The sequence below is a fragment of the Branchiostoma belcheri genome, unplaced genomic scaffold, assembly GCF_001625305.1.
Source record: "Branchiostoma belcheri isolate BF01 breed outbred unplaced genomic scaffold, Haploidv18h27 scaffold151, whole genome shotgun sequence".
NCBI classification, from domain to species: Eukaryota; Metazoa; Chordata; class Leptocardii; order Amphioxiformes; family Branchiostomatidae; genus Branchiostoma; species Branchiostoma belcheri.
In genome coordinates this window covers 366,731-394,693 of record NW_017802947.1, presented here as the reverse complement: position 1 = coordinate 394,693, position 27,963 = coordinate 366,731, and the positions used below count along the sequence as shown (strand labels likewise).

The window sequence follows — 27,963 nt, the reverse complement described above, 5'->3', positions numbered from 1 at the left end:
GGGGGGGGGGCGACATGACATTCTAAGGAATAGCATGTATGTAATTATTGCTACTGTAAATATACTTCTAAGTATAGCTATATAACCATTAAAATGCAACAAAAGTATTGAAGAGGAATTGTTATATACAGAATATTTGTGTCTTGAATCTTGACATACAGCACAGTCTGCACTGTTTCACAGAAATATGTATTTTGGACCCTACACTGGTACTGTACACAGTTTTGCACAAAAAATGACTTCACCCTGACTTTTCATCCTGTTATCTGCCATTGCACATGCACATATACGCCAAGAAAAATTACGAGCTTACATTTTATGAGCGAATAATAAGTCAATGTCATCCCAACGATTCTAAAATGATTTAGGACTTAAACCCACCAAATACATTTTTTGGTACATGTATAAGCTGCTTATAAGACCTTGGCTTGAGGTGAAAATTACTTAATAGGTAAAAATTCTATTCACGCAACTTGTAGAAGCTACTCACACACGCAGATTGGCTCGCCTTTTAGGTGACCTATACTATGATTTTCGTGTATGGAGTATTAAGATAAGATTACAGTAGTTTGTAGCATGTGAAATATATACAGTAATAACATTCATTACCATGTAGCCCGCTGGCAAAGTTACTTAACGCTAACTGTGACGTGCATTCAAATTCGTATATTTAAGTGCACCAATTTCAGAAAGTACATGTAGGCCTTTAACCTTATAAGCTATATTATATAACATGTGGGTATACTATGAGGGTTTTACCTTGATTTCTAATGCTACTTGCTTCCATTTGCAGCTCAAAAATGTTTGCTTAAGCAGCATATATATTATAAGACCAGACTGATAGCGAAATTTACCTTTATGTCACTTTTACTTTTTTCCACAGGTGACAGTGTGATTAACATACAGGATCATTATAGAGTAACTGATGAAGTAGGGATTTGAACTCAAGCCTAAATAGATTTTTAAAAAGCCGCAACCCTAAACCACAAGGCCACCAAGCCACCACGATACAATTGCAGCAGAAGGGGTTCAAGTTCATGTAATATGTTATAGCCATTACACATACACACATCAATACCACTTTCAGTAATTGACTAGGCTCTATGGAATACCGGTATTAGGGATATACTGTTACACATGAATAGACTTTAACTAAAGAGTGCATGATTGAAATGACTAGGACCTTTCACTGAGAAGGAACACGCCCATAGCTACTAAAGTAAACAGTCAACCAAACCACTGTTTCCACAGAACGCAAATGTTAGAATGCGCAGCTCACGCCCATATTTGGTCTCACCGTATGCTCACTATTTATCCAGTCATTTCTACTGATGCTATTGGCTGAATACTGGGAATAGTGAACCTGTCTGCAAACTCCTAACCAGGCATAGCCTGCTGGGTGCTATCCTTCGTAGTTACAGCCACATTGTAGCCAGCAACTAAGCTGGTGGTAACTACAGAGGATTGCACCCAGGCTATGCCATGACCAAGTTACACTCACCAATAGATTATCAGACTCAATCAGACACAGACGAGTCAGAGGACCTAGTTTTCCATCAACTGCAAAGCGAATCAGACACAGACGAGTCAGAGGACCTAGTTTTCCATCAACTGCAAAGCGGTCTTTTGTCTCTTTATGGACTTCAGAAAAATTACACAAAGTCTCAACAAGTACTAGTACCGACTTCTGTTGCATAAACGATATATGCTCACTATTGCTCGAAAATGTAGTTAGACCAAAACTTATCTTAGTAGAAGATAAAGATATACCTTTAAGTTAACTCTTTATTGCTGAGCCCCATTGTCACTGACTACAAATACAAGACGGTGTTGACATGCCCACTCCAACAGGTGGTTGGCTAAGTGGTCTTTATTCACTAATTTCTATAACTCTTTATTGCTGAGCCCCATTGTCACTGACTACAAATACATGACGGTGTTGACATGCCCACTCCAACAGGTGGTTGGCTAAGTGGTCTTTATTCACTAATTTCTGGCTATTTTGTATGTAAAGGTCGCATTGTATACTACACATACGTATATGACACAAGCTTTTCTAATAATCAAAAATATGTGACAGCCTTTTCTCATATTGTTTGTTTAAAATTTTCAAGTTAGCTATTGAAGTTGGTTTATCAGATAACCTAAGTCTTCATTTATTGTAGCTTGGTTGATAGTACAAGTACATAGTTAGTAGCTACAATGTAAAGACCATTACTTTTGAGTTAGTAGCTAACAATTTAAGTTAACTAGAAAAATATCCAGTTACAACATTTTATAAAATATACACACACATATGTATAAATGTCATGTACAATTACTACAAAGGAGGTCAAAGGCATGCGCAAAATTTGACAATATCATTAAAATATAATACCATAAAAAGACATTGAGAAACTTGAACTATAAGTTGAAAATTAATGGTGACAAGTTACTGACAACAATAACAAAAGTCAACAATCATTATGTAGCAAGTTAACGGTTCAGGCTATTTTTCAAACAAAGCCACTGACTTTTACTCACCGATTTGACGACAGTTGAAGCTTTCAAACGACGGTTTTCTTCGACAAAAATGGCGTAGAATTCAAGTCAGTAGAAAACACGTCGATAGACAATTGGAAATGTCCTTTTTTGGCACAATTTTTTCTGTCATCTTTGCCCGATAAAATTTTGACGTAAAGTTGTTCAGCTGAACTATCACTTCCTAGCGGATTTCCGATGCTTTTTCAAATCAAATACACAACTTGAGGAGTTAAAACGACGCGAAAATTTACACACTTGCATTTGGGATATGTTTCTCCCGCAGAGAATGTGTTTTTTGGTCAGGAAATTGAGGAAAACAACAAATAAACATAAAACCGTCTGCTACAAAATACCTGGCAATCTCACCGGTAGGAATGTATCATCGTGCGCATGTACAAAACTGTTGAGCGCTTGTCGTAAATTGTCGTAAATCATTAAGTCCTCTGGAATATTGATAAAACTGCTAAATTTACCACATTCATTCAAAAAATACTACAAGTGATATTTTTATGCTTACAATCATGTGAATAATGAGATTTTAAATCACTCTTTTTGTCTTATTTTCACAGAAATTTTAACGGAAATATGCCGTAAAATGAGCAGGTCGTGGCCGCCATGTTCCTTCGGTAATCAATGCAGAATCATCGTTCGTTATTTGACATTTAGCAGGTAAGTTGTCAATTTCTCCCTCTAAATATCACATTTTCCGCACAATTTTTCTTTCACATAATCATCAATCAATGGGTAACATTTCTGCCCCCCAAATAGCTTTTTGGACTGCTGAATTTTCCGTAAATTTCATCGAATCTACGTGGAAATGAGATGAACGAGTTGTCGAAAAAATATGGATAGAAGCTTCCAGGCGATTCCGATCAATATATAAAATAATGTTTACATTATGTAAGACCAGCCAAGTATAAAACATTGTAATAATGGTATAATATAAAGTATAACATTAAATGGAAGTAGTTTTTTTTTAATTTTCGTGAAAATTACATTTTGGTTACTTCGCAAACATGACAAGTCATCATTTTCTAACGTTCATCCCATGGGACCGCCCACTTTAATTGTTATTGCCGAAAATATTTATGTCTTCGCAGAAATTGGGCAAGAAATCGAATAATATATGTTTCTACGTAGATAAATTTCAGATCAAAAGCTGTCTTCATTTGTTTTGTGCTGTGGCCTGATTTTGAATCACGAAATATCTCGCAGCCTAATCATGTAATTTAGATGTATTTGGGTCAACAGCTCTATAGGATGTGACTCAATGTACGTTCACATGTAAAAGCACATGTATCTTTGTCAGGCAGGGCACAGGGATTTATGCAAAAATTGTCCTGTTCATGTATATAAGGATAGATATATGGCATATAAGTATGTTAGAAAAAAGAAATCCTATGATTGAAACACACATTTCTTTATTCAAATTGTAACAACAATACATTCATTAATGGAGCGCTAGGCAGCAAATCCAAAAGGATGATCCTGTCAATAGTACAGCATTTTCTGTTATTGACAGGATGATCCTGTCAATTAACCATACCTAAATGTGGTAGGCCTACCAAGTAGTCTGTCAGTCAGATGACACAACATCTCCTATCACAAAATTGTTTGATTACTAGTATGTTTGATTCACACATTATGTTTGATTACTACAATGTATATTGGTAGTACTAAGTAGATGCCATGTTTTGTAACAGTGGGGTTCAAGTGTACTTGTATCCCTACAGCCAGGACACAACCTGTGATGCTTGTAGGACTACAGTAGACACCTGTGAGTTGTAAGATGTCTTCACAGAACTCCTGTCCCCATCTGGGGACCTTAGGAGACATTTCCAGAGAGGATCTCTTACAGAAAGCTAAGGTAATCATGACTCATTGAGTGTTTCATCTTACACATTTTTAAACATTTCATCACAAAAAAAACGAAATCCTTCTTTCTTCAATTTGTAAATTTGTTTATAGAAGGAAAGTGTACTACATGCTACTGTAGATAGATTGTGAAATATTAAATTAGCTCGATGTTTTATGTCCAGGGATCATGCAGCTCCTGCCCAGCTGTAGGGCCCAACCTGTGGGCTTGTCTACAGGTAAGGAAACATACTGTTTAGTTACGGCACTAAGTCTTAGTCTAATTTTTTGGTAGAGAGTTTATCAGTGTAGCACAAGTCATAATATATATACATGTAGAATAATGCAAAGTCAAGATTAATTTTTAAAAAAATGTGCTGCTAGAAGCTGTTATTATCCTGTAGTCCTCTAAATTCAAGACTGAAATTTTCCCCCTTGTGGCTTCCAGGCAAACTGCAATTATGTGGGATGTGGAGAATCTGCAGTGGACCACAGTACCCATCATGCCGTGGTAAGAGATGTCAGCACTCATGATTGTTAGTATACTATTAGTAAATATAACCCTTTTCCTGCTGAGGTACTAGTATCCTTTTGTATCTCAATGTATGGTGATTGTGGGGTAAGGTAGCAGGCTAGAGAGAAGGTTAGGCAGTACAGGGAGTGTCTTGATCTAATGTCTTGTTCCTACCATCCTTGCCTCATATGCATATTCAAGATCTTTCTAAAAAAAATCAAGCATTCAATCTTGTGATTACATGTTGGAGTAAAATAATAAAAAAAACATGCCTCTGCCCCAGAGGAGTTGCCAAAATGTATAAGTTTGTGTTTGATAGTAATTTGTTGTTTTGTTGTTTGTCCAGACGGTGAAGCATGCCCTGACCATGAACCTGACCACGTTCCGTACCTGGTGTTACTCCTGCGAGACGGAGGTCTTCCTGGACAAGAACGCCACGTCGCCTGGCAACAACAAGTCCTCCCCGTACAAACGGTCAACCGGCCAATCACAGGTCAGTATTTAAAGCTACTCTTGTCTGATTGGCCCCATTTGATTGCCATGTAAAATAGGCATCAAAGATGTCCTGAGAAGAAACTTTGTATTAAAACTTCAATGCCTCTGTGTTCTACAGGCAGGGCTCAAAATACTGGGTGCATGTCACATACCCCTTTACTTTTCAAACCATCTAAAACCTTCCATAGATTGCAGGGCTAGAAATACTGGGTGCCTTAGTACTAGTGGTACCTTAGTCAAGTTAGTGCACCCAAATTTGGAGCAGCGCACCCAATTTTTTTCTTTGGGTTTTCTATAATAGTATACAGCATATTCTTAACATCTAAGTGTCAGAAAAATGATAGAATCATTGTTTTACTACTTTTCTTTAGAAATTAGTTTCTGGTGACTTTCTACTTTTTTTATCCTATATGGTGCACTCAAAATTTTTTTGGACGCCCAATTTTTTAGGTTGGGTGCACCAGTGTAACTATTCCCAAAAATGCAGTCATGGAACATGGTACATTGTGTGTAGTAATTGCATTCTTCTTGCTGTACTTTTACCGTAGACATCTCAAGACCAGAGAAACGGTGGAGGGGATGGTGCACCACGTGTACAGGAAGACTACATGGATGACCCTGATATAAAACCAAAAGGTTGGGAACATTTTCTCTCACACATACACTCAGGTTAAGTCTAAGAATAAAAGATATTGTACAGTATTCATGTAATGGTTTTTCCATAGCTGTTAGTGCATGGAGTGTTTTTTGTTTGTAACTGTATTTCGTTCTGGTTTTCCCTGACCCAAAGTAGTGGATGACTCTCCCACAGGTCTGACTGGACTACAGAACATCGGGAACACCTGTTACATGAATGCTGCGCTGCAGGCACTGTCCAACTGGTGAGCTCAGGATTTAAACCTCGATTGGCTGACTTCTATTACTTACTTAGCGAGAATTAACGTGATCTTGATTCGGAAAGTGGACTATTCACTTTATGTTGCAAGTTGAGCTGCAGTTTTGTTGTGGATCACTAGGAGGAGCTTGTGACTCATGTTTACTGTGTTTTCAGCCCTCCTCTGACCAACTATTTCCTGGAGTGTGGAGGCATGGTTGGCATGTCAAAGACAGAGAAGAAACCTGGACTGTCCAAGAGCTACCTGAAACTCATGTTAGAAATGTGGCATAAGAAAAGGTATGTCATCTAATGGTTCAGAAATACCCATATTTTGCTAAACAAATGTGTAAACAATTAGTAGGAGTAGTAGTAGCATTGATACAGATTTTTAATCTGCAAAATATTTCCTAGATTTTCAATCTAATATATCCTATTTCCTATATACATGTACATGTATGTATGATGTTTTGTCAAATTTTGTAACATACAAAGTTTTAGGCCTCAAATGCATTTTGCTTTTACACCAATACATTACATGTACACCATAGTAATCTAACATGTGTTTTATTGTTGTGTTCCAGACCAAGTTATTTGGTACCTGTTGCTATAGCCCATGGAATCAAGATGGTCAACCCTATGTTCAGAGGGTATACACAACAGGTACTGTACAACAAACACCAATGGTCTTTTTTGGCAAAACCTCTGGCAGAGACAATTTTGTAATACATTATATGCACAGTGTGTCTGGCACATGTAAATCAGAAACATTGTGACTATCTAAAAAATCTAAAAAGGAAACTCAAGTGGACCTAAGTAATCTTGATGAGTAGCTGTTGCAGATGTGTGTTTAATATGTTCCCCCCCAACATGCAGGACTCCCAAGAATTCCTGCGCTGCTTGATGGACCAACTGCACGAGGAACTGAAGGAGCCAATCACAGAGTTTGAGGACTACACCTGCCCGACCAATGAGGACAGGTCTCCCACAGCGTCCAGTCCCAGCATTCCCATCCGCTCCTCCGACTACTCCTCCAGCCACTCAGACGAGGAGTACCACTCCTGCGAATCCGCGGGAAGCTCGGAGCAAAACACTCCAGACGAGTCCTGCATTCCCAACAACGACGTCAGGACGGCGCAGTCCATCCCCCGCAGCTCGTCAGACAGCGACATCCGCACCCTGGACTCCCGCGAGCAGAGAGCCAACGCCAGGAACCGCAGCCGCGTCCTCTCGGAGCCCAGCGACTACGTGTCGAACCTCAGGACCCGCTCGCCGCGAAAACGGGTCAAGTCGTGTCAGGGGTTCGTACGAGAGACTCAGAGTAAAGAGGAGAGCAAGCGACGGCGGGGGTCGCGACACGACATCGACGCAGACGTGGACGAGTCCGGCGAGGCGGCTGAGACCGGTTCTGTACCGGATTCGGACTCCGGGTGTTCCAGCAGTAGCCCCATGAGAGAGAGCCCTCCCCACAGCCGCTCTAACAGCCCACAGGGCATCAGGAGTGCCAGTCAGCCAAACAGTCCCATGAAGGCCAGTCTAAAAGACGTGCAGCCCACCTTCAAATCAGGTACAACCAAAATTCATTGTTTCTTGTCAACTACTTGTAGTACTTTCTACTTTATTTACTCCTGTACCTCGCTACTGTCTACTTTATAGAATTTTAAAAAAGGTCATAAAAACTGTGTATTTCAATCAATAACTAATAGAAGTACAAGCAACTTTGAGTATTTGTCAGTGCAAACATAATCTGATAATTTGACTTGCCTTCCAGCCCAGAGAAAGAAGAGAAATGTCCGACATCACAGCATCATTTCTGACGTGTTTGATGGAAAGATCCTGAGTTCTGTCCAGTGTCTGACCTGTGACCGTGTCTCCTGCACCAAGGAAACTTTCCAGGATATCTCCCTCCCTATACCCAGTAAGTCTACAGTTTTAGCATGGAAACAGTGGATGTAATATCCGATTGATCTATATGTTTTGCATGGAAGTGTAATTCTGATGGATTCTGCTAGATTCACCTAGCATGTCCTTGAGAGACCCTTCAGAAGTTGTTGCTATGCATTATTCTGTGCCCATTTTTGTTAAAATATCAAAGTTGGTTCTTGTCAAAGCCTGCATTGACAATAGCTCCTGCTAGGGGGAGCTCATCTCTGAAGGTACCATATCAGATGCTATACAGTGCTCTCCTGTTATTTGCCTGAACGATTTGTCATGTACATGCACTATAAAAGATAGGAGTGTTGTATCTGACTCTACATTTGATTTCCCTTCCCCCAGGTAAAGAGGACCTGGCCCTGCTCCATTCAGCACAAGGCCCGACCCTGAAGAGCTCCTGTACTGATGCCTACACTACCTCACAGGGATGGGTGGGGTACTTCTATGACTGGCTCAAAAGGTAAAAAAATAATACTGCAACATAGCTCCAATGGTTTAAGGCAGGTTTCTTAAAAACCGACATCCCTGTTGTGTACTCAAAGCTATGGAAAAGTCCCTATATGTTTGTTGTGTCAATAGTGCTGTTTCTTGATGACTGGATGGTTAGGTAAGCAGACAAGGGATAGAGAGACCAGATTTGAATCCTGTCTAGACATTGTGTCCTGGTCCTTGGGAAAGGCACCTGTCACAAATTTGTTCATTCCACCCAGGTGTAGAATCGGTACCTGACTTCAGTTGGGGAGGTGGTGGAAGGAGAGGGATGGGCTTTTTGTTGTACTCTAGACAGTTGAATAACAACCCATTGCACCTATGGCCTGAAAAAGGCTATGGCTAACTTGATGGATATACTTTTGAATCATGAGATTGTTCCCTGACAGTGCTTTGTTGTGCCCCCCTCCCCACATGTACAGCTGGTTCTGGGGCCCACAGGTGACTCTAGACGACTGTCTGTCTGCGTTCTTCTCCGCTGATGACCTGAAGGGAGACAACATGTACAGCTGTGAGAAGTGCAGGAAGTCAGTACTCATGTTATCCTATATTCTACATGGATGTTGTGTTATAAGACAGCTGTGAATAACAGATTAGAGCATGCATTTGTGTTCAACTTGTATAGAGTGCTAGAGTCTGTTCAAAAGGAAAAAATGTAGCCATATTGATATGATTTGAATTTCATTTTTCACAGATTAAGAAATGGACTGAAGTTCTCCAAAGTGCTGGAACTGCCAGAGGTAAGGGTCCTTTTTTCATGTTTTGTGAAACAAGATGCGACAAGATGCACTCTGCTGTGTCCAGTTTTCACTTCCCCCAAAGCTAGCACTACAGAAGACAATGTTGAGCAATGGAGATAGTCAATTGCTTGCTTATACAACTCTTTCTTCAGGTATCTTTACTGTATGGTAAGACACATATAGACAAGGTACAAATGTAGGTGTACTTCTCAGCATTTTTGCTCCATGACTTTCCTCCCCAGATCCTGTGTATCCACCTGAAGAGATTCCGCCATGAGGTGATGTACTCCACTAAGATCAACAACTACGTGTCCTTCCCACTGGAGGGGCTGGACCTCAGGCCTTTCATGGCTAAAGGTGAGGCAGGGATCAGGGTTTAGTAACTGTGTGACTCGCTGCCAATCAGAGCTCCTGCTTTTATGAATTAAAAGTGAATTATTTCTTCCCTAATATCAGGTACCAGACTATTTGGCAAGAGTCCACTATGACTGGAGCTAGCGTTATATACCAGGATACCAGTTAATCCAGTTTAGGACTACGAAATTTATATATTTCCTGTTGTAATTTGTGTACACAAACGCTTTGCAATTCAGGGAGTTTTATCCCTGCTGTAAGGTTTGCTTTTTGGTGTCAAGAAATAAATGAATTCAAAAATTCAAAATGAAATATTTGAAAAAATGGCATGAAGTGTCTCCATACATTACTCCCACAACTAACAATGTTGTTTAACTATGTTTCAGAGAGCCAGTCACAAGTGATGACCTATGACCTGGTTGCGGTGATCTGCCACCACGGCACGGCGAATGGCGGACACTACACGGCGTACTGCATGAACCACCTGAACGGGCAGTGGTACGAGTTTGATGACATGTACGTCACCGAAGTCCTGGAGTCAGCGGTCACCAATGCAGAGGCCTATGTCCTATTCTACAGGTATACTGTAATTCATGAGTTTTCATGGTACATGTACTTCTATTTTCGCAGTTTTTGCAGCCACTTGTCATTACCACGAACAAATAATTTGCCGGCTTTCTTTTTTCTGCATCTGCCGCCACCACGCACATAAAGTTCCACGAACATGTCCATTTTTCTCAGACAGCAAACGTTGTTTACCTTTCCTTAAAGTTAGAGCCAGCTTTGAAATCCTTCAGTTTTTTTTACAAAGTTTCTCACTGATTATTTATTACAGAAAACGTAATGAAGATATGGAACGGGAGAGACACAAAGTTGCCAACCTGGTCAGCACTAAAGAGGTGAGATTTTTAAAACTTTCTTTACTGAAGAATCAAACCAAAGACATTTCTAAAAAAATAGCATACCGGTATACTGCTTTTTAGCATTTTGGGAAGAGTATGGTAGTTAAACACACTCCACTACCAGTGGACTACAAGCTTAGCTGTAGTAGTTGCACAACTGTGTGACCCAAGGGCTATTCAGATGGGTACTTCACTGTACATAAAACGTTGTGGGAAGGATTTTAACTTGAACTAACTAACCTGAGCCTGTGTTCCCTGTTCTCCAGCCTGGCCTGATGAAGTTCTACATCTCCCGTCAGTGGCTCCACAAGTTCACCATGTTCGCTGAGCCTGGACCAATCAGCAACAATGACTTCTTGTGCAGACATGGAGGTACAAACACAACCCTGTACACCCCTCTTCAATGGAATCTTCCATTCTCTGAGTAGACACAGTTTTTGTGTTGTAAATGTCCAAAACTTCCAACTTGTATCCCAACAATGGCCAGGCTTCAATGCCTTTGCCTTGTGAAATGTAGTTTTTTATTAACTATGGGAGTTTTGATGCGTTTGTGGTATTTTTCAGGTATTCCACCACACAAGTCTTCGTTCCTAGAAGACTTGGTAACCACAGTACCAGAGCCAGTATGGGAGTATCTGCTGGACAAGTATGTACATCTAGTATTGTGTTTTATATACAATGTATCTGTATCTGTATAGCCCGTATAACCGCTTTTCTGCATAACACGCCAGCTTTGCAGGCACATGGCGTGGCGGCAGCTAGCTACATTACACCGAACAACCTGTTACACCCAATCTTTGCACATCTAATTGCAGGCATTGTTTAAAGCTTTTCAGTGATGATGCCCCAATTGTGATTGGTGGCGACAAGTTCCACTCTACAATAGTTCTTAACAAATATGAGTTTTAACTAAAAAGGTAACATTTGCAAAGCAAATGCATAATGTTTACCTTCGCATATGGTCTGCTCTTAGACTGTTACATGTAATTCTCACTCAAACACATTCATATATATGGTGACAGCAGTCTCCTGCTATAAAAATGCAACATGGTGTAACTCAACACCAGTTACCATGGTCACAGCCATCTAGTTCAGGTCATTGACCTTTGGTGTTTGGAGAAGAGGAAACAGAGCAAAAACAATATGTTTTCCTTTTGTAAACATCACTAAATGTAGTTTTAATTAAAACAGCAGTTAGCCTCATATGTCATGTACAGTCCTGTATTTGTGACCATCTGTTCATAAGTCTCACTATTTGCTGGTGTGTTTTCCTGTTCAAGGTTCGGAGGCGGTCCTGTAGTGAACCACCTGTTCGTGTGCGCCACCTGTCAGGTGGAGCAGGAACGGCTGGAGAAACGCCGCAAGATCGAGATGGAGACTTTCATCAAGGTGGGTTCTTTACATTCACAGGACAACAACAATAATGAAATCTGTTCTTTGCTGTAAATTGGCAGTAGATTAACTATAAGGCCATGTTGATTTGATTATATGGACCTCTGGCTCTGGTAACCCCAAAAGTGATGCGAGCGTTCAAATAAAAAAAAGTCCTTTGGAATGGATTTTGGTATTTCGTGACACGAGTATTGTTTTCTAATATTTTTTTTCAATTAAGGGCTTTTATTTGCTCAGTTTGCATCTACTTTGTGCAATTTACCGTATGGTCGAAAACTTTTTTTTTTGGAAAGACAAAAATTCATGCACGCGGGGATGTCATCCATATAATCAACGTGGCCTAAACTGCAATTAACAAGTGTCTTTGTACAGTCTGATCCATTGCTTTGTCTCTAAGATATTTTAGAACAAGAGACTCCAGTCCAAAGGAGTCCAAAATGTTGACAAACGATGGAAATCATTGTGAAAGAAGGCTTATATACAGTTAAGCATAGAAGCTTTCAGAAAGTGTAATCAGGTCATGAAAAGGTGGTGCATTTGTGTTGGAAGTATGGCCCACTCTGTTTGACATAAAGGTTACATCTCTTTATACCCCACAACAGTTGAACAAGGCATTCCAGGAAGAAGACTCACCCCCCATCATCTACTACATCAGCATGAAGTGGTTCAGGGAGTGGGAGTCATTTGTAAAGGGGAAGGAACAAGGTAAATGGAAGACCCCTTCTGCTGCATCCTTCTAACTTGCTGTCTACTGTAAAGGACATTGTACCAGTAATATCCTTGCTACTACAGAATAATTATCATTTATTACAAATGTAGTTGTAAATGTTATGAATATGTAAATTAGAAATGTGTAAACTTTAAGACGTACGGTACGTAGCTATTGGAAATTGTACGGTGTTTGTTGGCATTATACTTGAAGAGTTTTCATAATGCATATTTACCTTACTGTAGATCCCCCCGGACCAGTGGATAACAGTAACATTGCCACAGGAAAGGGTCTCGTTTCTGGACTCAAACCAGGTATATTTTCAATCTGATCTTTTCCTTAAAGATAAGACTCCAGCATTGTCATCATTCTTCATTGCTCTTAGTGTTACTGTATGAGACTGAATTTGCAATGTTTTTTTTTTTAGCTTAAAAAGTTCAGTGTGTTTATCACATTTATGAATGATAAACACACTGAACTTTTTAAGCTAAAAAACAAAAAACATTGCAAATTATAGTTCAGTGTGTTTATCACATTTATGAATTGTTACTACTGTTTTGACTGCAAACTGCAGAGATATCGCAGTCCCCATTTTCATCACAGGATGAAATTCACAGTAATTCCAATGTTTCCCACTCTAGGCTCAGATTCCGGTCAGATCTCAGAAGAGACGTGGCAGTTCCTGGTGTCTATCTACGGAGGGGGTCCTGAGATCATCCAGCGTCAGACACAGGCCCTGCCTGACGACACGGAACAGGGGGACCAGGAGCCAGAGGGGGGTGGGGAGGAGGAGGGGGGTGAGGAGGGGGAGGAGGAGGAGGACCATGGGGAGAAGAAGATTCAGCAGGAACTGTAGCTGAAGAAATGAAGACACACAAGTCATGTAGTATGGAAATGATGTCAGACTTTGCTACAGTCACATTTCCACACATAGCCTCGTATCTAAACCTATTACAGCTTCCGGTTCTCTTTTTGAGAAAATAAGAGAGACTTGGCAGCTGGTTACAATAGCTTTGGATACCAGGTTATTCCAAACCAGGCCCTGTCGATGTTTTCATGATTAGGTCACAGCTTGGATCTGGCATATTTTCCCCCATGATCATTGCTGATTTTAAAACCCTTGTCCTGCGGACATACAGTACCATATATATAGAACTCTGTATAGGTATGATTTGGGGGTATTTCTCGTGCAATGCATCACACCGCAGCGAATGAAACGCAACGAATGTGGAAGTAACTATGCCACTGCAGGGCAAAAAAAGTCAGGGGTCTATGACCTGATTAAGACATAAAAGTATTGAAAAATATTGTGTAAAAAATGCCAGCAGGACAAGGGTTAAAACTAAATTGAAATCAGCTGAGGACTCACTCTAGCCCAGAAATAGTGCAGCAGCCATTGGGAATCCCATGGGGCCCTGCTTGAAAGTGATTAAAAATGTCTGTCAACAAACTACCCAACTGGGCGCTGGTTTGGAAACGTGACTGAGGCAATAGACTGGATGGATTGACCAATCAGAATGAGTGTAAGTACTATATTTACAAATGATAATCCCCAGCTGTTTCTTGTAGTATGAAGTCAAAAATGTTGAACTTATTGTATGTATATACCTTCATGTGCAATGTAACTGTGATAGACTTCCTTATTGCCAATAGCCAAATGCTGTGCAAAGTGTTTGTATATACAAATGCTTTTCTGCAATATAATGAAACTTTGTCAAGCTAAGTGCAACAAAATTTGATTCCTGGCAAATACTTTTGCCTTCTTTAGAAGTAGGTGTATGTACTGTCAGGTCAGATGTTAATGTATGCGGTATTCTGTTGCGCCATTGGTCAGATTGCTAGATGGTCTTGTTCCCAGAGCACTACTGTCATGGAATCTCATTCCCAGCGTACTTGCCTCAGTGTGGTTTCTTTCTACTAAACTATTATTTATCCTAAAATGGTTTAAATGTGAATGATATCAGACGAATATAGACGAAGTAAAAGTTAGTCATTAGACTGACAGATACATGTATTACATATTATTATAGACTGACAAATACATGTACATGTATTATAAGTTTCGTATAAAAGGGAACAAGACCTGAGACCTCAATGTAGTGAATAAGAACCATTAATTTACAAGTTTTGTCCTTCTATCCTATCCTATATGAAAGTATATCTGGAAAGAGAGCAAAAGATATTGCTTTGTGATTGCTCTGTAGAAAATTGCCTATCCTCTGTGATGATTTGTAGATCTATGTTATTGAATCATTGTCATGCTCATACATTCCTTTTTGTATATTCTAGTGTTTTTTTACATGTATGTGGAGTTAAGTAAGTAGAAGACTTCTCACTTTTTGAGTGCAATATTCTGATTCATGGCCAACTGAGAGTTACTCAATTAAGGTTTTCCTATCAAAATGCAGATGGTTTAAGGGGTTGAAAAATGATAAATATCCCAGGTTAGCTCCAGACCCACTGAATTGCACTTTCCACACTCAACATCTAGATTTGCTGCTGCCTCTTGTAATATATAATGTCCACACTTGTCTACTTGTAGTAAACGTATTGCCATTCGCATAATCCATTTCAGGCTAGCTGCAAGATTATTCCGAATACCTAAGTGTTTTTACGGCTATTTTGACTATCCAAAACATGGAAAAACGACAACCAACACCTATCTCACTATAGGTCTTGGTCCATCCAAGTAAATAGGATGAATTGTAAATATTGATTGTAATAACATGTAGAACCAGTCAATCTATTGTATGTTGATGTTTGTGTCTGTTAGTGAACCGAAAATAAGCACACATACCAAAGTTAACTGTGGGACATGCATTATAACTAAGGTTAATTATTTCACTGCCAATATGATGTTATTATGGTAGACACAGGACAATAAACCAGTCCCATAGCTGATACACACTTTTACTCAAGAATCAACACACAAAGGGATGTGTGGATGTAAGAACGTAATAAATACTTTCATGTTACCCAGAATGGTGAGAATTGTATTAATGTGGTATGTTGACTACTTTGTTTTATAAAAAGCAGTACCGGTATTTTTCCGTTTTCCCATATTTTGTAGCCAGTACAAATGTGGTAGTTGTAGTCTATTTACTAGAAAAATCAAACGTTAATCTTGCAAGTGTAATTCAAATGAAAAGTTGTTGGGTAAAATGTTATTGGCAAGACATGCGTGTCAGCCGGCGCCCACGAGCTTACGTCTACATTTGTACCTTCGAAAAAAGATCACAACACTTAAACACAAGAGTTCTAGTATCTAAGGCCATTTTTAATTCCCGCAATATATAAATATCTCACTGCAGCATTCATTTACAGTTTTAGAAGAAGAAAAATATATATCCTCTGTATTTCATGTCATGACAATGGCTGGTCCTGGGTTCCTCTCAGGTTCATATACAGTACAAGATTCAACTCATACTTACAAAAACACAACAAACTACACACTAGATACAGTAGAAAATGCGTGTTAGCACATGATCGTACAATTGTTCATGTCTAACTTTATAAACGTCAAAAAATAAGCTGTATCCAACAAAACTTACTGCTGTACCTGGAAGTACATTGTACAATAGTTTTTGTGTCATAATTCGTCTAAAATAGCGTTCCGTATCCGAAAACAATTTCGAAGTTTCCTCTATGTACACAAAATACTTTTCCGGTAATGATGTTACCGACCCCACCATTGGACGAAAAAAGATAATATAATTCCCATGATGCAAACAAACAACGCATATAAACAATGCCTTTGAGGCTATATCGATACACACAAGTATATTGTTCACATTTGTTATATATATTTAGATATACTCACAAATATTCGAGTAATATAAATGTAAGCTCCAGCGTATTTATGAAACACAATGTATGTCGTAACAATAACAAGAAACACGTCGTTCAGTCTAGATAACCTGTTGTCATGGTATGGCTTTTGTTTCGTGGCTTTGCAATATGGCGTTCTGTCATGGATGGAAGTCACTTCAGGTATCATGTTGTCCATATTAAGAAAGCGGCTGGGAAAACCATTTAAGGGACTACTGAACTCCCTGGAACAGCACCAAATATATGCCTTACTCGAGTGGCAGTTCACCACTGGTTTACGAGCAATTGTATGGACTTGGATTCTTTGCTCTCGAAAACGATTTAAACGTTGAAATACATTAAGTGCCGATGCCTAGTTCAAAACATTACAATCTAGTGGACGGAAAATAAGTTACATGCTTGCCTTTCTTTTGAGCGTACAGTTATCCGTAGTAGGCGGTTCTGGAGTATAATTTTTGTTCACCGTTTTCAGTAGCTATGGCGCGTTTCTCGCAATACAAATTGATATGGCCTTTCGTTCCTTTCTTCATGGATCAACACAATGTCATTTCGAGAACTTACAGTATATAGGACGGACGGTAAAATCCCCGAGATAGACGTTAAAATAAACGGACGGATTTGGTCAGATAATTAATGTTTTCCTCTTAGTCTAAACACGAGAAGTACTGATGGCAAATCCATGGTTTCCCAGCAAATATGTTCGATGTCTGTGTCCTGTTATATATGGCTTTACATTGGGAGACAAGCTTTGTTCTCTTAAGGCGATTTTTCTGGGTTTCCTTAGAACGGTGCCGTTTTGCCGGGCGACTTGAGTTGTTCTTTCCGTGTCTTGATCGACACCATCTCAGTCAGCCTTTTGGTGTCCCGTGCATCAGCGACCCCTTGCGTCACCGCCGATATGTCATCGGGTATCTGATACCCTTCTACAGGATTTGGCTTCAGGTTGGAAGCCGCGTAGGTCTTCCACCCTCCTCCCTTCGCGTTAAACAACAGTCTCTTTCTCACGTCCCTCTCGGGGAGCAGTGACTTCTTGAACAAAACGACACCTAGCGATTTCTGGTTGAGCTGCGCGTGCCTCTCCTTCTGGTGTCGATCTCCCTCCCAGTGGTCCATGACAGCGTTGTCAGGGTCCAGAGCGAGGCATTTGAAGCGCTGCGAATTCCTTTCCGCTCGTCTCTTGTTCTTCTCGGGTGTCTTTTCGCGGGCGGTGTCGGGCGGTTTGGCGGGTTGTTGTTGTCCCCGCTGGCGGAACCACGCTCCCAGCGGCCGCTGTTCCTGCAGGCTCAGCAGTTTTAACTTCTCTCGCCAGGTGAAGTTTTCTAGATGCTCCAAAAAATCCTGAACAAAACATAGAAAAAGACATAAAGTTACAATTTCAAAATGTGGCTTTTTCACGTGTTTCGTTACGCAAACATTTCAGTATCAAGATATATCAGGAAGACTACCATGCATTAAAATAAAGACGTGCATTTAAGTGCTGAAAAAAAGTTGGAAAGTGCATAATCTCCAAGATGTAGGGTCCGGGTCAGTGTTCGATGCATTCTTTAAGATTTTTATACGTCTTTCTTTTAGAGGCCCGCTGTTTTCTTTCTTTGCTTCCCCCTATAGCTAACGCATAAAACATCGACCAGGACCCTACATTTGCTTGGAGACTGCATTCTGCATGCATTAGTACAATCGTCGTGCAAGTGTGACCCCTGTTTGAAAACGTGGACACACAGAAGGACGCAAAACTCACACAGAGTGACAAAACCAAACAGGGATGGATCATTTACGGATGGGGGCTGCGAAGCTGAGGTATCCGCGGCCCTTCTTGTCGTGCCATATCTGTGGAGAGAAGTCATCAACGGTGAGGGTTGTTTTCACATGACGTCATCGCCGTGTCAGCCGCCATGTTGGTGTCCTCATTAGCATTCCATTGAGTAACAGCTCGAGCGTTTTCGTATTTTTTGAGGTCTGAGTTTAAATAACCACTATCTATTGCCTATAGCTTAAAAGGAGACTATCCGAGGAATACTTAAAACATTGCCGATAAAACCCAAAAATGCTGTGTATGCTTGGAAATGCAAATAAGGCCACCAAGATGGCCGTCATATTTGGAAAGTGAGAGAAAACGCTCTACTGTTGAAGTTATATGCTTAGCTACCAGGGAGCAAGTGGCGTGTCTAAAACGTTGAAAAGCTTGCAGGCAACAGTGGCGTACTTTGAAAGCATACATAAGGGTAAAAGAAACGTGCATCAGTTCAGAATTCCATCCACCAAAAGAAAGAAAGACAAAGCCTTCCTATAAATAGTTCATGCGCTACATCTCAAAAGTTTTGCATTGTGAGTACAAGCATGCGCTCTCCGTGCAGTAAGACACCCAACCACCTGCGCACCTGTAGACAGAACAGACGGTTCAACGTCAAAACACCTGCAGGCCACCTGGCGCCATTTTGGGCGCGAAACCACGCAAGACCCTGAGTTCCGGGTCGAGCATCTCCCTGGCAGCGACACTCGGGTGGACACGCGGGGACAGAGGGGCTAGGTGCAGGGGAGTGGCCCGCCGCCGGTTCGCTTCTATGGTATAACGAAGTCTTGGGTGGATCTGTTTGGGTATCCGGGACGGTACAGGGACGCTCCTACTGCGTGGGTCTGGTACTGCAGGTAAGGGAGCAAAGGCCTGCCAAGTGTCCAGCTGCAAAAGTGACGTGACAAAAACACTGACATATTTGACAAGACGCAAGACGTCGACAAAACGTACATAACCTGGTTAGCGATGACAAATAAAGATGAGCACATATATCCTGTTTGTAACAGAAGTCGCTTCCTCTGTGAAAAGTCACCTAGCTTGGCAAACACTGAAATTCTTTTCCCTTGACTCATCTCATTCTTACAATGCTTATGAGTATGACGCTTTTTGGCCAAACTCTCCGGGCGAATTATTCTCCCTATTTGGCTAAATTTTGCTGTTTTTCAGTCATCGTTGTTAGTCTAGTGGATCCGGAGACCTAAATTAGACCTAAATTAAGTTACACGAAGTAGTAACAAAACTCCAGCCCACGTACACATGATGTACACTAGTCTCTACCAGGCTTCGGGAGACGGCTGGAAAGAGTAAAACTCATCAAATGAAGAGGTAACATGCCGAGGTAGTTGGTCCGCTAGAGAGTGCGTTTTGCGGTAAAACGTACCCTGTAGAGCGGATCAACCCCCTCGGCATGTTTAATATCTCTCTATTTGACCGATTTCTACTCTTTCCAGCCGTCTCCCGAAGCCTGGTGGAGGCTAGATGTGCACAACCTCTCACCTGTCTGTCCATGGCCATGATGTTGATTCCCGTGGCGCTCATGTCTGACACAGACGGCACATCACCCTGTTTGGAGTCCGCGCCGGGATCGCTCCTGAAACAAAGGGTTGTCTCTCAGAACGTACGGTTCAACCATGGTTCAAGTTCAACTAAGAACAGTGGGGAAGAGCTTTGTGAGTAATCTCCAAGCAGATCATACGGTGGCAAGGCTGTATCCATAGAGGAGTGTGGCCAAAGGATACTGCCTTGGATATTATTCGTGGGGGCGTTTCTGACGGACGGACAATCTTTTTCATTGCAAAACAAGGGGAATATTATATTATATATCTTTTTTTTAGTTTACGTTTTTCCCATATCTACTGTGTTGTGTTTTTATTTCCTTACTGATACACTTCGATCGTTTGTGTTCGGCACAAGCAGTCATGGAAGGAATGAACGTTTCTGGTACATGTAGCCCCGTTCTGCTGGGAGAGGTGTGGCAGCCAGAAAACGTTCTGCCACATTTCCTCCATACATCTGCTTGACGATTAGATGCAGTCCAGTTGACATATTTGACCACCCATCACGCTCCAGTTCACACAACAAACACCCGTCCTGGCAGGGGTCACTCAAACTTCCGGTCTGACCTAGTAGGTCTGACCACGAGATGGACACGTACACACTAATCTCCAAGCAGATGTTGGAAGGTGAAAAGACTCCCCTTTTTTGTCAAGAAAGCAGTCTGTACCAGAAACGAGAGAAACATTAAGATTTTGGCTCCTAACTTCTGCTTTGAGATTACTTCTGGAAGGCCTTTTTCTCTACATTTTTTTATGATTATCGATATACACTACAGTTTTGCGTTCTACGGTATACCACGTTTGCAAATAAGCCTTTACGGTAGACATTAGCCAACCGCTGCGTCTGTTCCGGCGTGTTTCGGCTCTGATGTAAACCGGAAAGCATTCCTTCCACAGGGGGACGATGGAGGTTTGCCAAATATAACAGCGTCCAGAAACAAACCTTTCTACTGTCTCTCCGAAAAACTTACTCTCCAAGCAGAGGTTTGGGTTACTGGTATTTAAAAAAAGCCTAAAAACACGCCAAAAATAATTTAAAAAACACTGCTTGGACAATACGAAATATTTTGGCTAGCTCATAGGTTTCGCCCTAAATTGATGATATAGTGAGTGGCACATTGTTTTAAACAAAGCATATCTGCACACGTAATCACGGAAGGGAATTCTTATATCGTGATGAGTTTTCTCTATTTCTTTCTTCTTTTTTTTTCACGGAAAAATTCCACCGTTCAAAAGTCCAGCTGAGCTGTCTATTTCAGCATATCCCATCAGCACCCTGGTTGGAACGCGACGGTTGGTGACGTGCGACCTTGAACGACTGTTTAAATTAGCTGCGGGGTCAGGAATGCGTCTCTCCGCCGGTGCCCCTGGCCGTCCCGAACCGAGCCCAACACATCCATCACCCGTCTACCCGTCACCTCAACCCGCCCAGCTTTTTAAAGGCATCCAATACAGTTTTTTGGCCGTGGAAACCAGATTTTTCAAAGCCAATATTCTAGTCATTTGAGGACTTATCTCGGGGCTTATTTCTGCAGTTTTAAATGCTCAAAGTATGAAATTCTGATTCAAATGTGCTTATATGAAGCAGTATGTGCCAATATCACAAAGATTGCGTTTTCAGAATATTTCCAGTTTTGCTGCCCTGAAATCGCATTGGATGCCAGAAAAGATTTCATTTTTGTGATTTTTCAGGCGGACCGCTAGTTGGAACAATGTCAGCCATTAAAAGCGCAACTTTTGTAGCGTTTCAAAATACATGGAAATTCAAACCTACTCTTCACTTGTTGTTTCAGTAACATTGTAAGGGAATGAATACTCGGCAACTAAAAGGATTCTGTGTTCCAAACTCGGTAGCTATAGATCTATTCAACCCCCCAATTTATTACAGTTTGTTACAATGTAAACAACAAGACCACCATAAAAACTATTTCAGAACAACGTTGACTCTCAAACAGAAAACATTGCCTTGTAAAATAGCAACAAACAGACCACAAAGGTAACGTAGCTTGCTAACGCTAGACATGCAATCAAACGTACAAGTATTTCGTGACAATTTGACTGAAAAGATGCCACACTACAAGCGATAAGCGAAGAAGTATTTGTCCCTATTTTGTGAGGTCATATCTTGGCCTCCCTGAGGACACACTGAAGCATACGCGTCATTCTTATTGTACTATTTTAGTTTGTAGAGAGAAACGCTAGGTGTAAAAATCAGCTCGTGCAGGGGGGAGGGGGGTCTCGTCACTGAATTGCACAGGGAGGGGGGGGTCAAACTACACAGGTTTTGAAGGGATCTTCGGAACACAAATTTCGGTACATTTCAGTAGTCAAACACTAACCAGGCTTGATTGTGGCATTATAAAAACAGTCTCAAAAGAAACAGTAACGTTACATTTATTATGCAATTAGTTAGTTTAGGGCAGAGTTCAGCGACAAGAGCGTCTCTTTTTTGTTTTCGTTTGTGCAGTTATATATATACGGCGTATTCAGGTTTTCGGGCCATTGTCAGTCAAGTTTGTTCTTCGGACAGAATCAATAAAGACCACGGCGGCTTTGGTCAACGGTAAACAAGCTGAGCTAAATGGTTGTGTTTGTAAAAGGAGAAAACAAACATTTTCTCAAAGATACATGTAGGTACAACCAAGGAGGTCCTTGGTACAACACAATGTATTGTACATACGTATCTAGGGAGGCAATCAAATACTAGTAAGACCGTCACCCCGTTGATATAGTTACATGTATTACTTGTCCTCTAACTACTTGAAAACTAGCATATTTCAAGCTTTCCTAACTACCACTACTATTATACATTCCCTACTGCAATCGTCACTGAAAATCGTGCATTTTCCAGAATTGAAAAAAAAATATTGATTTTCAACTTGGAGATACAAGTAAGTCCTTGATACAATCAAGACGTTTAACGTATAGATACAGACGTCAATATCTCACTAGTGCAATAATTCGGGGAAGTACGGTGGCTGGATTTGGTCATTGACGAAGTTTGCAGACGACTTTTAGCTGAGATGACGTCAACATGTTGTGAGTATTCTTTTGGGGAAAGAGCTTCCGGTCTGAGGAAGAGAACCTTCTACAGCTGATGGAAAACAACTGCCGTCAAGGACGACCCAAGGACACTCAAGTTTGGGGGTTTTTTCGTCGGAAAGAAAGCGCAGATGTTTAGTTATTACGTTTTTTTTACGACTGCCGTGTCTGTTAAATTACTTTTCAAACAGATGTCGAAAGGCAAAATTGTAATGTTACGAACGGCCACCTTTTGAAACGGAATTGCGCTACATTTTTTTTCTACTTCCAGTGTCTGGTTTGGTACGGCCGTTTGTGAAAAAACAATCTTGGGATATTTGCCTTACATCATTTGCTTTGAGATAGAGTAAGCCTGATACACCGAAAGCCACTGTATGTACGTGTAGCCTGGCAGCATGCAGCAATATCCTTGTAGGCTCCCCGGTATCTCTTCGGTTCTTTGGGTGCTGGGCTGGGAGTGTTATTTAATAGCGTACGGGTTTTTTTACGGGTCAGTTTTACTAGTAACTAGAGTCCCACGATCTCATACCTTCGCCAAATGATGTTAATCTTTATGACAAAGTAAAGATTATTCCTCCTGATTATGCAAATAGGATCCTCATTTGCATGAATTATATGAGTTGATCATATTATCCATAAAAGACAGCCTTATCTTAAAAAAGAAAGCCATTCTATCATTACCTCATAAATTATGCAAATGAGGTCCTTATTTGAATAAATTATGTTTAATGATGTTCACATTCACTTAACTTGCAAATACACTAAGTATGAAATTCCAGGCAGTTACCATTATGGAATTATAACATTTTCTCATTAATTATGCAAATTAAGTGTTAATTTACATAATTAATATCTGCCTGTGTTTTTCTCGTTGTCAATTACATATGTCTCAAGCTTGAATAGTCCTATAATGTAATGCAGCTGATTTACCGAATTTCCTCATTAATTATGCAAATTACGTCCAGATTTGCATAATTGTCGCATAATTATGTCAAGCATCACTTAAGCTACTTACATAACAAAAATCATGATGATCCGTCCACCGATTCTTGAGTTATCCTCTTATGAATATTTTCAAAGAAATGGCCCTGCAGTTCCTGAGCAAGCCGATAGGGGGCCCAAACCTATGTCACTTATTCCCCAGCACAAGAGCTACCTACCATCCAAATTTCGTGACCCTAGCAGGTCCAGATCACGAGATATCAAAACCGGAAGTTCAGCTGCAGTACCATAAGAAGCCGCCAGGGGGCCCAAAATCTAATCATTTCGAGGTCTCATCAAGACCTACCCACCTACCAAATATGAAGTCAGTCCATTTAAGCCTTCTCAAGTTATCGTGTTTACAGACAGACAGACAGACAGACAGACAGACACACACACGAACGCCTACGAAAACATAACCTTCTTGGCGAAGGTAATTACTAGTTATTCGCCTAGGACTCAGTAAGAAATCAGGAATGCCAGCCCAGCTGTCAAAAAAAATGTCCTATGCTCACGGGGTCCGTAAAGCCGGCCGGAGCCTGAATGGTTACCAGGCTAGAATACTAAAGAAAGTACTTATTGACTAATCCACATCTACTAGTACCGAGTACACAACAAACAACTCGCTAAGCAACTACTGTGTACTATCGGGATAGTACCCCACTCCTCACTCAAGTTAAATAAACCATCTATTCATTACTGTTATCCACAAACAAAACGTACAAAGGACTGGAATTAAGTTTACTCTTCTCGACGATCATTGGACACCGGAGAAGATTCCGTTACTTTTTAAAAAAAGTTTGAGCGAAATGAACCCAATATGATTGAAATCGACATAATTAGTTCTAGTCGTACGCCAGATTACACGCATTCCTTATACTGTTATAGTGTTTTGAGATGCTTGTTCTTATGATTAATGTTTTACTTGTATCTTTCAAAAGGGTTACAAGTAGGTGACAATACGGACAACACATGATACTGATGCTAACCTAGATTCAGGAGTAAAGACAAACCGATGAGTGGTAGGTACCACTTTCAAAAGCAAATTAGTGCAATATCTACGTAACGTCGTAAACCGATATTGCAACTTTTTGCTTTTTGAAAGTAACCCTCAACTTTAGGACACCGCATACAATGTGGCATTCTTTATAATCTTGCAAAAGAACACACACGTACATACTGCAACGTAATTAGGTATAATAAAAAATGTAATACTGGATCTAATGGAGGAATGTTTCGTTTCATTTGATTCAGAGAAAGTAATTTGAAAGGAACGGTTCTTGTTTTACACCAATTTCATGCATTTTCAACTAGGTGTTAATGACCATTTACAGCTGTTCATCAGATGGCAAAAACTCAATTTTATTTACTCAATTATAGCACTATTATCTGCTTTGTATAACGTTGCAAACTGTAGCTGCACTTTCTATTGTAAATACATGTTCACTCTTTACAGTTTAATTTGAGCGATACGAGAAAAGTTTTTAGGAACGCGGTGACAAGAACCACCAGATTGCTAACATTCTGCCCCGCGGGACTTCTGTTTGCATTCTTTCGCGACATTCTTGAATTTATTGACAGCTTCCAGCTGATACAAGCGAGGAAACATCAACAAAACGTGCCGGTTCAATAGGAAAAAGACTTCTGCGGGACTAAAATTTATGGAATCTCCCTCTGTTCTGACATTTTACACCTCAGCTTCTTGTTTTACAACGACAAGGAGTATTTTGTAAGCATTTAAATCACTAGAAATATAAAATGCGAAAGCACGCTCGAAGCAAGGAGGTTACTTGCTCTAAGCCACTAATTTGACTGCAAATCTTTCACGGAATTTCGCCACTTTTAGTTCGTCAATTAAATCATTTCGATGTGAAAATTTAGTTGTGAATTCCTTATATAAAATGTTTCTGTAAACATCTGTCATCTGGATTACGTCTTCTTACAGCGATAAAGGATTTTTCATGAATAATGCAAAGTGTGCACCTCGTCACCATACTGACACGTTGGGGGAATTTGTGGGGATTTTGGGGCGTTTGAGTGCTCGAGAGAATTTTTGTAGAGAAAGAAAACAACGTTGTAAGAGTAATCTCAGCTTACAGATAACACAATATAGTAGTACAACGTCGTTTGCTACCGTAAGGTTTTAAAATACCAGCGGAATAGCATCGGAAATAACAAAGACATCTCGATTGCCGAAGTATGGGGGCCTACGGGCGGGAACATCGTCCAAGGCAATTATACTGAATACCGCCACTGAATGCCCGCGTTTTCGTCCTATATTTAGACCCGTGAGACACAAGAATACAATAACAGCGATGTTTAAAATAGACACACAAACTGCAAACATAAGATACAATTCTAAAGATGAGTCTTTCGGCAACTTTTTCAACTTTACTGATTACCGTGCTGTGGTTATTGACTGCCGTGGTCATATTTTCGTGTCCGCGCAACAAAGGTATGTCTCAAGAACTGCCCAAGTGGTTTGATAAGGGCGGTTCCAAAACTCACGATTACTTCTGCCACACTTACCTCACTATGGATGTGTATTGAGGTTTGGCGGGTCGGTTACTACTAGTGTTAGCAGTAGCAGCGGTTGAAGGCGGTCGTTGTTGTTGCTGCCTGGTTGAGTTTCCGTTGATGCTAAACGCTAGAGTGAGTGTTCCTGGGTTCGGGAGGGATTTGGAGTTACTGTTGGAGCTCGACCCCGACTCTCGGCTCTCCGTGGTTGCCGTGCTCGGTCGGCTCTGGGAGGTGAAGTGGATAAGGCCGCAGCCGGCCGGGCTAGCGTCCCCAGAACCGGCCACCACCCTTTCCGGCCCCCTGGCTGGAATTTGTTGTGAAAGTTGAGGCGGTGAATGGCTGGTTGTTAGCGCTTCCTCGGTGACCGGGCGGGATACTGATGAACCCGAGAAGGAATGCCAGTCTCTGGACGTGCCCGTAACGGCTCTGCGGAGGACTCCCAACTTCGGCGGCTCTAAGGAACAACCCGGGATGTCTTGGACCCTTGTTCGGGGTATTAAGTAGGACTTCTGTGAGTCTGTCTTTCTGAGAAGTGCTACCAGAGCGTCCGAGGTGAAGTCAGGGTTGGTGTCCCGAGGGGCCACGGTGCAGGAGTGTTCTCTCCGGTACTGTTGAATGTAGCGCCCGATGTCGCGATAGTGTCGAAATTCGTAGGTCGCACGGAGGTTCTGCTGGCTGAGTCTTCTCTCCTTGGTGCTCCTGAGCCGTTTGGGCGGGGGTTTGTTGTTGGGGCTGTCCTTAGGGCGGCGCTGGGGCGCGCGCGGGTCCGGGATCCACCCGCAGAAGGCGTCCGCGTCCTTCGCCCGTGAAGCGTGCAACTGGTCGAGGTCGTCCTCAGTCTGCAGGAGGTTGCTGAGAGCTCCCGGTCCCGGTACACCGCGAACCCGTGCACCACATCGCTCTGGCACATGCTCTCTGTCATGGGTCCCCGCAGGACGACATCGCTAGTCTACATGGGTGACTGATGGGGAATAATAAACGGCTTTTACCCAGAAATGAAGACTGAATGAAGCCGTGGTCGCGGTCGTAGCAACTAAGAGAGGTCGCAGTAAACACGCCACCCAGGGCCTTTCTGAGTTGCAAAACATCTTGTGGGGCGTATCGATTCAGAAATATGGGGGCGTTTAGAATTTCACGAGTAAACTGATCTTTGATATGAACATTTTTGTAGCTTAAGTATATTTATAATAGCCACATGCATATTTGCAGCGCACTTACGAGTAAATACAGGTAGTAACCTGTCAGTTTATATATCTTCAATGTACTCTTAAAACAAATTAAGATTTTAACCCCCCTAAAGCAAAATGAACTGTTCCAATAGACAAACAATTACCCCTATTTGGTTACTTCGACCATTTCCCCTGCGGGCTACTGAAAACCCCTGCGTTCTCCAAACAAAATATATCGCCGCGGCTCCCATTCAAGCAATGCAAACTCAAGTACAACGTTCGGCAGATCTTGTT

At 41.2% G+C, this 27,963-nt stretch overlaps 2 protein-coding genes and 1 pseudogene across 5 annotated transcripts in view; 1 reads left to right on the top strand and 2 right to left on the bottom strand.

Moving 5' to 3' along the window:
* Window positions 1-2,922, bottom strand: part of LOC109465488 (72 kDa inositol polyphosphate 5-phosphatase-like) — a 17,753-nt gene extending 14,831 nt beyond the window's left edge. The window contains exon 1 of one of the 2 annotated variants that reach the window (XM_019762838.1): window positions 2,524-2,922. The gene's annotated coding sequence lies outside the window, so the exon portion shown is untranslated. Of the gene's footprint in view, window positions 1-1,501; window positions 1,523-2,523 lie in introns of those variants that run through there. The other variant, XM_019762839.1, reaches the window with a different exon arrangement.
* Window positions 1-14,018, top strand: part of LOC109465487 (ubiquitin carboxyl-terminal hydrolase 20-like) — a 17,752-nt gene extending 3,734 nt beyond the window's left edge. Inside the window, exons 2-24 of one of the 3 annotated variants that reach the window (XM_019762837.1) lie at window positions 3,093-3,192; window positions 4,261-4,390; window positions 4,563-4,616; window positions 4,826-4,888; window positions 5,238-5,384; window positions 5,935-6,022; window positions 6,198-6,267; window positions 6,438-6,560; window positions 6,845-6,923; window positions 7,137-7,827; window positions 8,032-8,178; window positions 8,538-8,655; window positions 9,107-9,211; window positions 9,379-9,424; window positions 9,667-9,781; window positions 10,165-10,357; window positions 10,614-10,677; window positions 10,947-11,052; window positions 11,245-11,326; window positions 11,961-12,069; window positions 12,675-12,777; window positions 13,027-13,095; window positions 13,423-14,018. In XM_019762837.1, the coding sequence (XP_019618396.1) occupies window positions 4,313-4,390; window positions 4,563-4,616; window positions 4,826-4,888; window positions 5,238-5,384; window positions 5,935-6,022; window positions 6,198-6,267; window positions 6,438-6,560; window positions 6,845-6,923; window positions 7,137-7,827; window positions 8,032-8,178; window positions 8,538-8,655; window positions 9,107-9,211; window positions 9,379-9,424; window positions 9,667-9,781; window positions 10,165-10,357; window positions 10,614-10,677; window positions 10,947-11,052; window positions 11,245-11,326; window positions 11,961-12,069; window positions 12,675-12,777; window positions 13,027-13,095; window positions 13,423-13,637 (2,865 nt within the window). In that variant the 5' untranslated portion in view covers window positions 3,093-3,192; window positions 4,261-4,312 and the 3' untranslated portion in view covers window positions 13,638-14,018. Of the gene's footprint in view, window positions 1-3,092; window positions 3,193-4,260; window positions 4,391-4,562; window positions 4,617-4,825; window positions 4,889-5,237; window positions 5,385-5,934; window positions 6,023-6,176; window positions 6,268-6,437; window positions 6,561-6,844; window positions 6,924-7,136; window positions 7,828-8,031; window positions 8,179-8,537; window positions 8,656-9,106; window positions 9,212-9,378; window positions 9,425-9,666; window positions 9,782-10,164; window positions 10,358-10,613; window positions 10,678-10,946; window positions 11,053-11,244; window positions 11,327-11,960; window positions 12,070-12,674; window positions 12,778-13,026; window positions 13,096-13,422 lie in introns of all 3 variants that reach the window. The other 2 variants (XM_019762836.1, XM_019762835.1) reach the window with 2 other exon arrangements.
* Window positions 14,019-16,008: 1,990 nt separating this feature from the next.
* Window positions 16,009-27,598, bottom strand: LOC109465500 (annotated as a pseudogene).
* Between the last annotated feature and the right edge of the window lie 365 nt (window positions 27,599-27,963).